Genomic DNA, 13,694 nt, shown 5'->3' on the forward strand with positions numbered 1-13,694 from the left:
TGAAAGATTCATTCAAGAGTGTCTCATTCCATTTCATCAGTAAATCTTTTTTAATTGTCCTTTTGCCTTAAGATTTAAGACGCTTTGCATAAATCAAATTAAATTGGAATCGTCAGTTTTCCACCCCAAACGGCGTTAAACTTTTAGAAGAGCGCCAGGGGGCGAATATATTTTCCAGATCCAGGCATCAGATATTCCATTTTCTTCCCATTTAGTCGTATTTTGTGTCACACGACATAAGTGGCCCAAAAACACAGCGAAAACAGACACGTTTTTTGTCTTTTTTCCATGGTCTAATTTCATTTAGGTCAAGAAGTTTTTGCTTGTCTAGCCGTTGACCATCTTGTTTTGAAGGGTAGTTTCATAGAGTTAAGAGACTGGACATATAAAGAGGATGATAAATTTCTGTAAACGTCTTGATGCTTTTATGGACTCTTAAGGGAAAGATAAATTTCGAATATCTGATATGCGACTGGACATTTTTTGAAATAGTCCAGCTAACAATAACTGCGGAATTTTTAGAGACATCTAAACTTTTACGTTCCTTAACTTTTCCTTATTGGAAAGAAACCCACAGAATTTATACAAGTTTGACCTGTTTTTCTCATATTTAGGAAAAAAGTTGCAGGCAATAGGTGTCTACAGTACGAGCCAATTTTTCGAAACGGCAAAACTCTCAAGAATCTGGAGAACGGCTAGAGTCATCCCAACCAAAGAGCAAAGTCACCTTTCTTGCGGAAAATTTTTGACAATGAAATATTACCAAGAGGGTCACTCGAAAATGCATTAAAATACAAAACTCTAGAACCTCTACTGAATTATGCAGGAACTTTATAGGGACCCAATTAGTCAACAAAACAGAACTTCAAAAACTTTTTAATTTTCCTGCAAATACGAAAATAGGAAGCCTACTTTTTACCATTTTCCAATTTGAAACATATTATCATGTAGATATGTATGTATGCGGATCAATCCACGCCACTGTCTTGGATAAACTATTTTCAAACAAAAGAGACGCATAGAAGCCAACATAAACAAGAAAAATATATTTTATTCTTTTTTCTGATTTCTTAAAAGTTTATGTTAATTTTGGTTATTCAGTTACACCACTGTCTTACACAGACTGCTGAAGTTTATAAAGCTTCTTTCCAAGATACTCAATTTTGAAGCCATGGGCATTGCAAAAGACAGGGACGCACCAAGGACACTTAAAAAAAAGGTAGAAAATCAAAAAATGCCAACTTCGACTATTCGTATCTCTAAATTTGGAAAATTCATGATGATTTTGGAAATTAGGAATTCCTTTAAAAAAGCTTCAAGTATTGCTTGAAAATAGACAATTAATGTTTCTTATGTCGATAAATTCGTAGGGCAACACTGCAATTTCATGGAATGATGGAATTAGAAAAGTCCTTATAATGGGTCAAGCTACATTTTTCAAGCCCTGGTACTTCAATATATGGTCCAAAACCAACGGTCAAATCAAAAAACTGCACCGACGAAGGTCCAAATTATATCAAGTGCCTCTCTGAAGTAGAGTAAGCGAAAGTTCACAGGGTTCGCTAGGAGCGAATGATCACTGCTCATGGAGGTGGGTCTATATAAGAAAGACCCTACGTAAGAAAGAACTATAGATTCCTAGTATTTTTAGTATTTTGAGAGGGATGATCGTACGGAAAAAATAGGAAGATCTCCCTTCAAGTTTGAACAAAGAAACACAAATATCTCTGGAATGGCTAAAGATATCAAATATTTATTTTTTCGAGATTTCACTCAAGTGGTCAAATTCTTGACTGTCCGAAGAAAACAAGTCTAAGGAATCAACTCTTCCCAGCTGCCTACTACAACATAGGAATTTTTATACTTCTTTCAAACCTTTTTAGGCCCCCTTCACTCGTGTACGCTTCTCTCATCGAAAGCTCCCCTAAGAGCACGAAAAAACGTTTGAAATGAAACCGCTTCATCTACTGATTAATGAAGATTTATTATTATCATCGTCAACTCTCAGCAAGTAAATAACATAAATTTTCTAGTGTTAACAAATAAATATGAACACCAAATTAATAGAACTGAGAAGTTCCTTACAAGAGATTGATCTGTCCCTTTTGGTAGAGACACTTGAAAGCATTGTAAGCTTGCAGTTTGGGATCGGCATTGGCAATTGCACAGTCCTTGCTCAGCTGTTTGGCTTTGGCCTCGTTTCCACCTACGGCCTCTTTCAATTTGGCATCGATGACCTGTTTCTGGAGAGCTCCAGCGGCATTTTGGAATCCAGCTTTCTGGGAAATACAGAGGATGTGCTCCTTCAACTTGGCATCATTGGCGAAATCTCCGGTGCGAGCTTTCTGGAGAATGGCTTGGTCCACCTTGGACTTGTCCAGGCATTCTTTGTGGTGTTGGGCCAGGAGTAGCTTCTGTTTGTCCGTCAACGAGTTGACCTAAAGACGACTCACTGAAGATTCGCTGATTGAGGATGAATAACTTCTTACCTGGGCCAAAGTGACTAGGAAGATGGCGGCAACAATCACCTTCATTTTCACTGAGTTTAAAAGATGACTAATACGGACTGAAAATACGTAGCTTCACTACTGCACTCAACATTCAGGTTGACACCCTTTTTATACCAAATTTTCTCAATTGAATAATGAGGCTGTTTTGCCTAAAGCCTATGCCATCAAAGAATTTTCAATTGTTGAATTTAATAAGCTCAAATGGCCAGTGGTGGTGCTGGGATTAATCTAATTATGGTGTTATCGTCGTAAATACAATTTTCTGTGTGTTAATGCTGTTTTCGTGGGCGCTCAATAGTCAAGATTATTACACCAGAACACCTCAATAATCGATAATAAGATTCGCCAATAATAGAGCTGGCAGTCCGGTCCTGATCACTCAAATGTACTCTAGTACTACCTAACGTATTTTAACGGAGTAATCGCATTAATAATTATATTGGTCCAAAGATGATTCATTGACCTGCTCTGCTATAAAGGGTCAAAAAATATTCGCAATAAACAACCCAATTATCAATCATAGGCCATTTTGTCTAACTGGTTTATTTATCTGAGCTTGGGGACTCCTCCTCTCATGCACGAATTGCAAGAATTGAGGCCAATGAACCGATTAAGCGCTCTATTCTCTATTATAGTGAACGATTAAACTAGTATATTATGCATAAAACTGTGGCCTAAAATTTGAGCCTCTAGCTTCAGGTAAAAATAAGCTCGAAGAGAGGAAAACTATTTAGGACAGCAACAGGAAGAATTAACGGAGAGGTTCCGCGTGTTTCCTTTCTTATCCCATTCTTTAAGCTTGAAATGAGCTTTAACTGCATTCTGGTAAATATCTGTGTTGACAAAATTATATTTAAATTTGTTGAAAACTGGTGCTCTTTGAGCTGCTTCACAACGCTTCAGACTTTATCCGGCAAAAAATCTGGATGAAAAATGATATTAAAGCTGCCCACAAAGGGCGGAATATTTGGCTCTCATATGAAAGCGTTTTTCCTTCTTTGGACTGCCTCAAAGAGAAGTAAGAACAATACCCTCAGCTCTAGGTAAATTTTTTTATTAAGGGGTCTCTAAAGTCCATATGTACGTGGGTACCACGTGAACTCAAGACACTCTCTGAACGAGAAGAAAAGTACCCCTTTTTGAAACATATGATAACGAGAAACAGAAAACAACTATGTCGTAATCAGCCAGTTCACAATACTCCAAAAGCGGATATTCACCAAAGAAAAGTCATGTTATCCGTGTGGTGGGACTGCAACGACGTGACGTATTTTGAACTTCTTCCAAGGAACCAAACAACTGATTTAAGAAAAAGCGCCGAGGATCGGTAACTTCCAAAGATGTGTTTCATCGAGATAACGGTAAACCACTTACAAATTTTACCGACCCCCGAACATTGCTACAACTTGGATGGGATAATTTGTCGGATTCGCCCTACTCGCCAGACCTAGCACCATCGGATTATCACCTGTAGCGCTCGCTGTACAAGGCCCGTAATGGAAGAAACCTTTGCGAATGACGAAGATGTAAGAACTCACTGGATCAGTTTTTGCTCATGAAAAATAATCTAATTTTCACGAGTACGGTACCATGAAATCGCTTTAAAGATGAAGAAATGTTATCGAGCAATTTTGGAAATCTATAAATTAACGAAGTTATAATTTTTCTTTGTCTTTCATTGATGTTGCAAAATACATAATAGCTTTGTGGATAACCCAAAACTATTATTTTAACCTTCAATATTATTTTGGAAAAACATCTCTATAATTGCTCTAACCGTGTTATAGAAGAAACAATACCATGGCAATACAAGGATAATAACGTTTTCAAGATCATTCAGGTTGAAACCACCGCACATCGTCTGATAATTGAATTCTTGAGAGGTGACCCCAATTCTCTTTAGAGCTGAATTAACACGTTTTCCGGCTAAGACTGGAATTGTGCCACAACAGAGGATGAGCTATTTCCAAATTAAATTGCCAGAGATGCCTGAAGTGAAAGAGGTCTTAAAACAATTTAGTTTTTAGAATAAATTACTTGTTTCACTCAGACAACAATTTTTTTAATTTTTGCGGAGGTGCTGGAGCACACTAGACGCGAGCCCTGAGCAAAGACACCTCCGAAATTGTACTTGAACTCAAAAAAATGTGGACTTCCTCCCGCGACCACGAAAATAATCCAGGATTACTAAAATCAGAAACAATTCTCTCTGAAAATCTCCATTAAGACTGAAAACCACGCCTTGTGGAAATTTCGTCCTCCTAGGAGCTTTCCTTTATGATATCCTGCTTATTTTCTGCTTTTTGCCTGGAATAAGCTCCCAACTGAAAAGCGAAATAAATTGATATCTGGAATACCGTAAAAGGATAGAAAAGGCTTGATGGACGATGGAGGATTAGTTTTTTCGTTGGAGATATCTCCTACCTGTGTGGATATTTATGTGGTGAAGACGCTTTGAGGGGTGAAAGAAAAATAGAGTTTGAGGTTGATGGTGGCATTGTTGAGCCGACAACGGCCGTAAAATATGCACGAAGAAGGTCTCTAAATGTGGCCGGGAGTTCTAGCAAGAAGCTCCAAATGCCAAATTTTATTTATAATTCATTCCAAAAATTCACCTTTTTTTATAACTCTTTGACTATTAAAATTTATTCGAAAAATTTCTCAAGTTTCTCAAAATCGCGTAGGTTTTTTATTAATTAAAATCCTCATCAGGAGATTCCGGGTAAAGTATCCATCGCCCCCTGATTCCATTCAGATCCAAAACTTCCCTTATTCTGAACCCGTTCTTTTCACCTTCAACCTATTGATTGGGATGCTTGTTAAAAGTGCCCTTATTTCTCTTTGTCTTCTCTAGTACTTGACATCCGTACAAGTTCAAGTTCATCGAACTTAATGTGCTTGCATAAAAAGTCTTTTTGAAAAATATCTAAGAACACCCAAAAATGCGAATTTTTAGGGCTTAATTCGCCTGGCAAAGTATGCATGTATTAGCATAAGTAAACAACAAATAAAAGCAAAAGCGTTTAGTGCAGAGATATTCCGGGATTTATCCAGGCCCAAACGGATATTGCTCCTTAGATTTACGGTTCGGAATTTATTTATTTTTCCCCTTCTGTCTGGCAAAGAGAGTTATTGGAAAAAGTCTGATAGGAACTACAGCGCAATTTGTTTCTTTCGTACTGGCATTTACCGGCCATCAAAACCATTAAAACTTTCTTCTCTACATTTGAAATTTTTATTTTATTCAAACAACAAAATCACTTCCCATTTACTTCTTTTATTCTCTCGGCAAAGCACTTTAGAGAATCATAAACGGTATCCGCAGGTGTCTCTCTTTTCATGTCGCAACGCTCCATCAGGTTTTCGAACACGTCTGGAGCCTGCTGGAAAAGCGGGGCGATTTTCTGGCTAATTTCGTTCCTCTGGAAATGCCCATCACTACCGACCAGCTGCAACTTAGTGGCCATGCAGAAAATGTGGTTTTTCAGTGATTGAGAGTCAGAGAAAGTTCCGCGAACGAAGTTCATTAGCTCAGAAGTGGCAACGTGACTCTGCATCCTGCATTCCTTGTTGTATTTGAGGAATTTACCGATATCTTCTGGTGTAAAGAGGGCCTGTTGAGAGAAAAGGGAAACGCCACTGATTATTCCACATACATCAGCTTTTTATAACTAACGCACGTCACTGATTTCTCCACAGCGCTTTTTTGTAGATTTTTCTGCATTTTAGAGGAACGTTTGTTTGTTTTGCCTAATTTGTTTTCCGATTTTTTGGCAAATGTACTTTTCCCTGGGCGCAAGTGATTTTCGAGAAGTAACACCTCCCTCACTCTACCAAAACAAAGGTAATCCCGTAAACTCAAGAAACGGTACTACGGTAGAAAGGTACTTAGTTGTAGATGGCTTTCATAACGTGTGAAACGGTGTAAGATGGGGATCATTCGGAGCAATGGACAGTTGAAAATTTAATAAAAAAGAACTAATAAAAAAGTTTTGCGTTTAGACCTTTGAACAAAGGAAAAGTGCGAATAAGATGGTTGTTTAAAATGGGACATTTAAGTGGCTTTTCAACGGTACCACTGGAATTTTTGTACCGTGGCGTTTAGGTTACAAAGCACGACAAGTCCTGAAAAATCAAAAAGTGAAACTTCCTCAAAGCGGGCCGATTTTTTCGAATTTTCTTCTTCACATTTTTCGTGGTATTTGATGTGTACAACCACCTCCTGCTATTGGGCCAGGCAGTTTAGGGGCCCCTGCGGGGGAAAACCTTTTTTTCGAATCGGAAATTTGCCTAACCTATTTGCCTAGTGCTGGTGAAATATCCAGCAATTAAAAATGTTTGGTCACTGAAACGTCCAACTCCAAAACGCGGTTTGCCATCTGGAGACATACCTAATCACCCACCTGATTCAACGCCCCCACGGTCGCAATACATATCCCCAAGACCAAACTCTCCGCGACCACCTGCATGGTTCAAGTATTATCGAAAAACTAAGAAAATCATAAATTAAAAAACGATTTTAGGCGGCCATTTCCCATTACAAAAAAAATTACAGTTTCGATGACTCTAAAATCCCCTTTGAATCACGTTAATTAATTCTGTGAAAATTACATGAATTTTCCAGTAAAGGCTTTCAATCATACCCGAACATAAAGTTGCTAATGCAAATTTAATGACGATTCATTAATGGAATGTACAATAAAAAAACGATTTTTGAAAAATGTCAGTTTAATGGAGTTTGATTATACGGTTGTTGGAGGGGAATCTGTTGGGCATGACTAAAGATATTTGTTCCATTGGGAGATTGCTTCCCGAAACCCATTATTTGATTAAAATGTATAAAATATGGAACATGTATAAAATGTAATAAAATACTATTAAAAAAACTTAAAAAAATAATAAACTGCTTAACTGGCTGCCTAAATATGAGATTTTGGCATTGAAACTGAATAAAAAGTACAATTTTTGCATGGAACAATGTGGCTGCCTTGCTTGCAATAAAAGCCAAATTACACATCTGTTGAGCATGAATAGCTATGAATACTTAATTAAGGTATTATACTTCACTGTTATTAGTTGATGCAAATACCCGTATTATTATCAATTTACTTTCCTTATACTTACGTGGATTACAGTATGAGGGTCATTATCGGTCCCAAGGCTTCATAACAAATTGCTGTGTCAGGTCACCCGATATTCAACTTCTGGTGATAGTTTGAATTGCGATATTTCCATTTTTCCCAGTCGTCATCGTCCCGTTTTCCCAGAATCTCAATCAACGATTGATTTCCATTGTCAGGGAATTTAATTAAACGTATACAATGGGCTTGCGATTAATTGATGTGAATGTATAAACCTTCGAAAATGTGTACGAACTAATTGAATAATAATAGTTATCATGACCGTATCGTGCGTATCTGGGTTAGTGGGATTTGGGTTTTGGGGAAGACGATTAGTCATCAGCTTTCCTTTGGGAAATCGTCGAGGAAATGGATAATTTGCAGCATTAGTTCAGGTTTCGTTTAGTGGTGTTTATGTCAAGAGTAGAGGAAACATATCTGCCTCTTTTCCCCTTGGAACTCCCATCAAAGGATCTGGAAAGCCTTCAACCATAAAGTCTTAACGGTGAGAAGTCCTGCATTTCGCCCCTTTGCGGAGCGGCCTTTTATACCCCTAAATGATCAGTCGGGATATCAATTTGAAGACCTTTTGCTTTATTTACGTCTCAGTAAAACAAACATTCCAATGGATGAACTCCCCCTTTCCGATAAATCGCTTAAACTTTTCGCTGAGGGTCGGTTAAATATTTCCCCTCAAGGTGTGGTTTTCTAAGAAATATCTAAGAAGTTCTGTGTGTTAGGAAAAAGTCCCTGAAATGCAACTAAAGCGTGCCCGGAATTCGGAGGATCTATTCAACAGCATTGTCCCAATCCCTAGGGAGCATTGCTGGGTCTATATCTCTGGAGGCGGTGGTAAAGGTCCCTTAAAATTGCCCAACTTTAAGAGCGGATTTTTAAGGGTGGCCCAATGGCAAAAAGTGTACATTCTAATGTTGAGTAAAATAAATATTTTTCGATCAATAGATTCTCTTCGATCAGATTTTCCGACTCTCGGAACCTTCATAAAATTGAGGTTTCCAACTGAGGCAAATTTGAAAATTCTTATTTGCCCTCAAGAACTGCTATACTTCACTGGTTTTTAGCGGATTTTGAGGTCTGTTCTCGTGTCTTAGAAATAAACAGAGATCAACGTTATAATGCCGGTTCAATGAACTAATTGTATACGTGTTTAATTCGTAATATCCTTTCAATATGATTTCTCGAACCATTAAATTATTCAAGCCCTGAGTTTTAGTTTTTCGATTAGATTGATTTGATCGAATTTACTCCCTTAATTCAGGCTTCAAGATCTTTAGACGATACGCAATATCTCAAGAGAGCAGATCATCTTAAACCCCCTTAAATCCCGTTTCCTCTTTGTCAGGAATTCTAAGATCTGACTTTAAATTATCGAGACCATGAATTCAAATCTCTCGTGTACCTTCAACTATTCTGCGAATGTTGAGCAATTTTCATGAATATTCAGTGCATCACGACAACATGAAGCTGACATTTTAACGTAATTACATAATTTAATGCTCAAAAAAAGATGGAAATGGAACAGCTCTGAAAGTGATATTTGCAGAAAGGGATCTTAGAAGGGCTATTTGTACTTGCCTCTGCATATTTAGTTTTTTTTTTCAGGTTATATCCCTGCAAAATAGGGATATCCCATAAATAATCATATAGGAATATTAAACGACAACCATGCTATTTTTGAAGCAAAAAATAAATCGCTCGTTTCAATTTCCATCACGTTTATGACCTGTCGTACATACACAAAACAAATCATGTTTATTTATATTATGGTAAATTACCACAATATGCCATCAACATCTTTCTCATACACCCATAACCGACATGTTAATTATTTCACTGAATATTGATCTTTTTTGCCATCGCCTCGGGAATTTCCCCATCTATTAATAAACTAATCACTCGGGGGAATATTTAAAAAAATCAGCAATCAGCAACAAACAGCCGGTTAGGAAATCCGTTAAGAAAAGGTGTGTCATTTTGTTTTTCATCTTTGTTAGTCTCACCCAAACGTGGATTTTCAGCAGTTGCTTTGGGAATAAACAAAAACACTACGAGTAAACTTTTTTTCCATTAACGTTCCCATGGAAATCTGCAACAACTTTCGAGTCAATGTAGAAAGCCAAGTTAACAGACGTCTAATTCGGATTTTTTAAAAAGGACACCCCGTATTTTGTGGTTCCGCTAGATCCTCCTATCCATGAGAAAACTTTGCCATTAATGTTCGCATTAAAATCTTGGAGAGTTTTTCAGATATCTTAAACGAAATAAAAAAAAAATGGGTTTGAATTAATTTCGAAAGTTTTATCAAGTCTACAGGCCCTTAACTCGGTTTTTAAATACAATATCCAGTATTTCATAATTCAATTAGATTTTTCCTATCTGTTTGAAAAATTTCTGTAATGAATGCTCTTATAGAAATTTTCAGTAGTTTTCAAGAAATTTCGAATTGAAGTAAAAGAAGGACTTTTATGGGTTTTAAGACTTCGCTTGAATTTCCACTCCAATTCGGATTTGTTATATAGGACCCTGTAGCTTATAATTCTATTATGTTCTAGTCTCTATGAGGAGAACTTCTGCAATGAAGGTTTCTATAGAAATATTCAATAGTTTTCGAGAAATCTAAAGCTAAATTAATAAGGGAAGTTTTCATGAGTTCTGAAAGTTTGTTCAAGTTTACAGACCTCTAACTCAAATTCTTTAAATACGACACCCCGCATCGTATAATTACGTTAAATTTCATTATCCACGAGGAAAATTTTAGATTTTATTGCCCTTAAAGGCATCCCCAGTAGTTTCCCAGAAATCTGGATCTGAATCACATGGGGAAGTTTTGACTGGTTTTAAAGTTATTTTGTAACTCCAGTGGACACCTAAAAGACGAATTTTTGTTCTACGTGTTGTCTACATTAGAAGAGCGCACTATAAATGGTTTTAAAACGAGGCTTAAGAAAAGTGTTATTTTCTGCACTAGTTGCATAAGGCACCAGTGCTCGATAAGGAAAACGAAGAATTTTCTCTTTTGAGCTCAACTGAAACCTCGATATTTTCTGTTTTTAGGTAATCCTACCGAACCGGAAAGTGCCATTACACGCAAGACAAGGTGTAACAATCGATTGGTTCTTTGTATGTAAAACATAATAGATAAACTGGTTCGAGTGCGGAGATACGGCAAAATTTCCGACCTCCAGGCCGGTACCACCCGTCACCGTATATAAACAATTGCTTTTTAAGAGGGAATTTAATTACAGGTTGAAGTTGAACACGTGCAGTTAGAAGCAAAAGTGTGCAAAAATGAACCATTTGTTGAAAGTTTCGGTCGTTCTTGCTTTCGCGTCCCTAATTTCATGCCAGGTAAATAGACAAAACCACAAACTTCTATCATAAGGTAAACTCACTAGTGAGATTTAGTACCGACTTCTAATAAAAACTAATTTTCTCTCCAAAAAAAAAAAATTAAAAAAACGTAAGAATTTATCGACATTTTTTATAAAATTTCAAATGGAGAGCGAATTTTATTAGTTCAAATTAAATTTCATAATTTTAATTAGACATTTTACCAACATTAGCTTTTCATCACTTTATGAGGGAATATTCCTATGGAAAACACGACTCCAGCCTATGATCTCTCTGTATTTCGATGTTTCCATGGGTATTATCCTCTTGATAAAGTTACTTAAAATAAACGCGAAGGGAAAAATCACTAATTTCTGAGTTCACCTCAGCGAAGCGTGAACTTCTTTCCATATTCCCATTTCACTTGACCGCCTTCTATAGGACTTCACGGAAGAGCAGCGCAAAAAGATTATCCAAAACCGTCAAGACTGCATCGAAGAAACCAAAGTAAATCCGGAACTGATCGAAAAGGCCGATTTGGGGGAGTTCACTGAAGACCAAGCATTGAAATGCTTCACCAAGTGCTTCTACCAGAAGGCTGGATTCGTTAATGAGAAGGGAGAGGTGCAAAAGGACGTGGTTGAGGCCAAACTGCCTCCTCAGGCCGACAAGAAAAAAGCTCTGGAAATAGTGGACAAATGCGAGGTCAAAGGCAAAGAACCTTGCGACACTGTTTACCAAATCCACAAGTGCTACTTTGAGCATACTCACCCAGAGTTGCAGCAAGGGAAAAAGGAGGGGGAGAAGAGGGCTTGATTCCTAGTGTATGAAGGTTTTAAAAAATAAATAATTTATTGTGATTTTTAGAGTGTCTTATCAGTATTACAATAGCATGGGATTTGTTTATTATAATTAATGATTTGTTACTTTTCTCGTATCTTTGATTTTTATACAAAAATATAATTAATTTAAATTCGCTGGTTAAAGCTGATTGTAGTTTTTTTTTTATCTCGACAGGTCGTTGGACAAGTTTAAGAAACGGTTGGAATACAGGGTGTCCCGCGAATATGGGCCTCTGTCGGCATTTTGAAAAGTATCACTAGGACAAAATTGAAATTTGGGTAACATACTAAAGGGGGGAGGGGGTGATCTATTACTGACAAAATGTGGTTCCAACACGACGACATTTTGTTCGTGCGGCAGTATCATCTAAATCAATATTTTTTTATGAGCGACAGATCGGAAGAAGCAGACCCATCAGGTGACCAGCGCGAAGTCCCGATTTAAGTCCGTTGGATTTTTTCCTCTGGAGTTACATTAAGTCATTAGTGTATGAAATTCTTGTAGCCAGCCAAGAGGAACTGTTGGGAAGAGTAATGGCAGCCTCTCTTTTCGTGCAGCAAAATCTGCACATTTTAGAACGGATGCACGACTCAATGATTCAAAGAACAAATTTATGTAACCAGCTTGGAGATCGTAATTTTGGACCTCGATTATAGATTTTTTTTATTCCTGTGCAAAAATTGTTTTCCGTAATGTCTCCTAGAACCTCTCTAAGTTTGGCACAACGTTTTTGAAACACCCGGTATGATGAGAGCTCCATGTTAATTTGATGGTCAAAAAGAAAGATATAGAGATTTGTTTACGTTTTTTGGACATTTTTTTCAATTCTACACGAATTTGCAATTATTTTCGGTCCTTCATAACAACATCCTCCTGCTATTTCTATGCTAGAATAGTCGCAATTAGGTATTATACATATTTATGGGATAATTAAGAAAACTTTTTTTGTTGTATTAAAATATAAACTCATTAAAGCTCGATTTGAACCGCGACTATGGAGAATCACGAGCGTAGGCTTATTAGAGGATAAAACATATTTTCCTATAAAAATTCCTACTTTATCTTTCTGGCAAGCTACTTTTCATCAATTTGCCAATTCCATCTTCTTTTGTTCAATAATCTATTAGTCTCACTTTGTCTATTCAACTTGCAGACAATTGATGATTTTTCACACCTTCTTTCACCTTCACTTTCCACTTTTATTAAATTGCAGAATTCGAACTAACAGACTAAAGCTCGTTTAACAAAAATGGATTGTTCACCTCTCTATTACAAACTTGAATTCACTCAACAGGAAAAGCTGCTCGCCTTACTTTTTTGTACTCAAAACTGTGTGACAAAAAAGTTTAATTCAAAGGGAAAACTTCAAACGAATTAGAAAGAATACAGAATTGAACAAACCGTATAGATCAAGACGTTTTCCCTCAATCTATAGCATCGAAATATTAACTACATCGCGATGAAAGCAGGCATGATTCCTCAGTATTTTTACTCCAATCTTCAATTGAATGAAAGAGGACATCGAACAGAGCTACTATAACAAATCGTGAATAATTCGAGTTCTAAATTCAAGGAATTGATTACGAGGTTATCGATAATCTTAAAATAGAACAATCCCATGATTAGTGCCATCACAAATACAGGGTTATTCGAGGAAAATTTGACCTTGTTTCAAAACAGTTTTTGAGGGGGGTAAATTTTATATATATATATTTCAACCCCCAAAATTCACCCATATGCGCGCCACCGCAACCCTCTCAAAAATTTTAAATAGGACGAGAAGTCATGTGACACCTCAAATTCGACGCCTTTCAAAACTAGATTCGATGGTGTAATGCGGTTTAAAATCTCTCGGTTAGTTTTTGGGAAA

At 37.0% G+C, this 13,694-nt stretch overlaps 3 protein-coding genes across 7 annotated transcripts in view; 2 read left to right on the forward strand and 1 right to left on the reverse strand.

Annotated features, from left to right (window-relative positions):
• Positions 1-13,694, forward strand: part of Cbp53E (Calbindin 53E) — a 61,682-nt gene that overhangs the window by 35,583 nt on the left and 12,405 nt on the right. The window lies entirely within an intron of this gene.
• LOC136341578 (B2 protein-like) lies at positions 1,966-2,648 on the reverse strand. The gene is made up of 2 exons (XM_066286711.1): positions 2,490-2,648; positions 1,966-2,438 (listed from the first exon to the last, which is right to left on the reverse strand). Exons 1-2 carry the CDS (start codon positions 2,532-2,534, stop codon positions 2,082-2,084), a joined length of 402 nt encoding a protein of 133 aa, XP_066142808.1. The 5' UTR covers positions 2,535-2,648; the 3' UTR covers positions 1,966-2,081.
• LOC136341573 (general odorant-binding protein 56d-like) lies at positions 10,848-11,967 on the forward strand. Its single transcript, XM_066286705.1, has 2 exons — positions 10,848-10,999; positions 11,423-11,967. Exons 1-2 carry the CDS (start codon positions 10,940-10,942, stop codon positions 11,795-11,797), a joined length of 435 nt encoding a protein of 144 aa, XP_066142802.1. The 5' UTR covers positions 10,848-10,939; the 3' UTR covers positions 11,798-11,967.

This window comes from Euwallacea fornicatus, chromosome 10 (genome assembly GCF_040115645.1).
Source record: "Euwallacea fornicatus isolate EFF26 chromosome 10, ASM4011564v1, whole genome shotgun sequence".
In the NCBI taxonomy this organism is placed as follows: domain Eukaryota; kingdom Metazoa; phylum Arthropoda; class Insecta; order Coleoptera; family Curculionidae; genus Euwallacea; species Euwallacea fornicatus.